This window comes from Austrofundulus limnaeus, unplaced genomic scaffold (genome assembly GCF_001266775.1).
Source record: "Austrofundulus limnaeus strain Quisiro unplaced genomic scaffold, Austrofundulus_limnaeus-1.0 Scaffold836, whole genome shotgun sequence".
Classification (NCBI taxonomy): Eukaryota; Metazoa; Chordata; class Actinopteri; order Cyprinodontiformes; family Rivulidae; genus Austrofundulus; species Austrofundulus limnaeus.
In genome coordinates, this window is record NW_013953238.1 from 156,269 (window position 1) to 157,430 (window position 1,162).

At 41.8% G+C, this 1,162-nt stretch overlaps 1 protein-coding gene across 1 annotated transcript in view; it reads right to left on the reverse strand.

The window, feature by feature from the left end:
- The window catches only part of myrfl (myelin regulatory factor like), a gene marked incomplete in the record, with an annotated part of 22,926 nt that overhangs the window by 16,933 nt on the left and 4,831 nt on the right, over positions 1-1,162 (reverse strand). The window contains 1 exon segment of the mRNA XM_014029000.1: positions 284-399. Within this exon segment, the coding sequence (XP_013884454.1) occupies positions 284-356 (73 nt within the window).

Here is a 1,162-nt window from a genome sequence, read left to right on the forward strand (position 1 = left end):
CTTTTAAATTTGGCTCAGCCAAAGTGAAACAGGAAGTGACATCAAAGGGGAACTCTTTAATAAAATAAACTCTCTGGTCTTTTTATTAACATTCGGGCCTAAAATACCATAAAACACCTTAAAAAGTACACAAATTAAATGAAGTACTGCTTTTGAACCCTTYAGACCCACAGAACCCTGAGAACAGAACTCCACTGGTGCTGAAACTTTTAAGAGTGAATCTTTGTCAGATTGTGAACCAGGTTCTTCAGGTTGACCACAGATTGGACAGGAAACATCTCACCGCTGAAGAACTGCTGCAGCGCCTCGTGCTCCCCCAGGACCTGCAGGGGGGCCCGGCTGGCTCCAGGATCCATTCTGCCCAGCAGGGGGGGCGCTGGAGGGATCAGAGGAGCCCAGCTGGAAAAACAAACATAAAACCAGTTAAACCATACGCTGGGGATGAGGCTCAGCTACCACTCAGCTGGCAGCCATCTTGAATCAGCAGGACTGAAGCAACAGCCGTGTTTGTCCTTTTTATCACAGCCAGGAATGAAAACAGATTACACCCAGCATCTCCCAGCTCCATGTGGGGATTATCTGAGTCACMTTTATGATGCAAGAAGATCTAAAGTTCAAGAGGAAACTTCTTGCTCACACCCGGGTCAGAACCTGTGTCAGACGCTGCAGAACCCTGTCCACTCTGTCAGACACAAGAACTGTTTCTAGCCCCAGGTCATCCTCACACACCCATCACACAGATTAKATATTCTATACTACAGAGGACTATCCTTCACCTTATCATACATGTTAAATATCCATCTCTGGAACGTAAACATTGTATAGTTGATCAAAAATGAATAAATTTAAAGTAGACATGATGGTTTAAATCAGGGGTGGGCCATCATGGTCCTAGAGTGTGTTTCCTGCTCCAACACACCTGATCCAGTCCCTGAACCACCTCTTCATGTTCTGCAGTACGGAGGACCAACACTGACATAATTAGAAATAAAAGCACAAATAGATAAATGAACATTTAAATAAATAAACACATTTAAAATGCACCAAATAAATTAAAAAGGAGACTGTTACCTCATGTTTTATAATCTAAATGACCTTCATGTTTATTTTTACAGCTTAGTTCCAATAAATTATATATATATTTGAACACATAATTTAATAT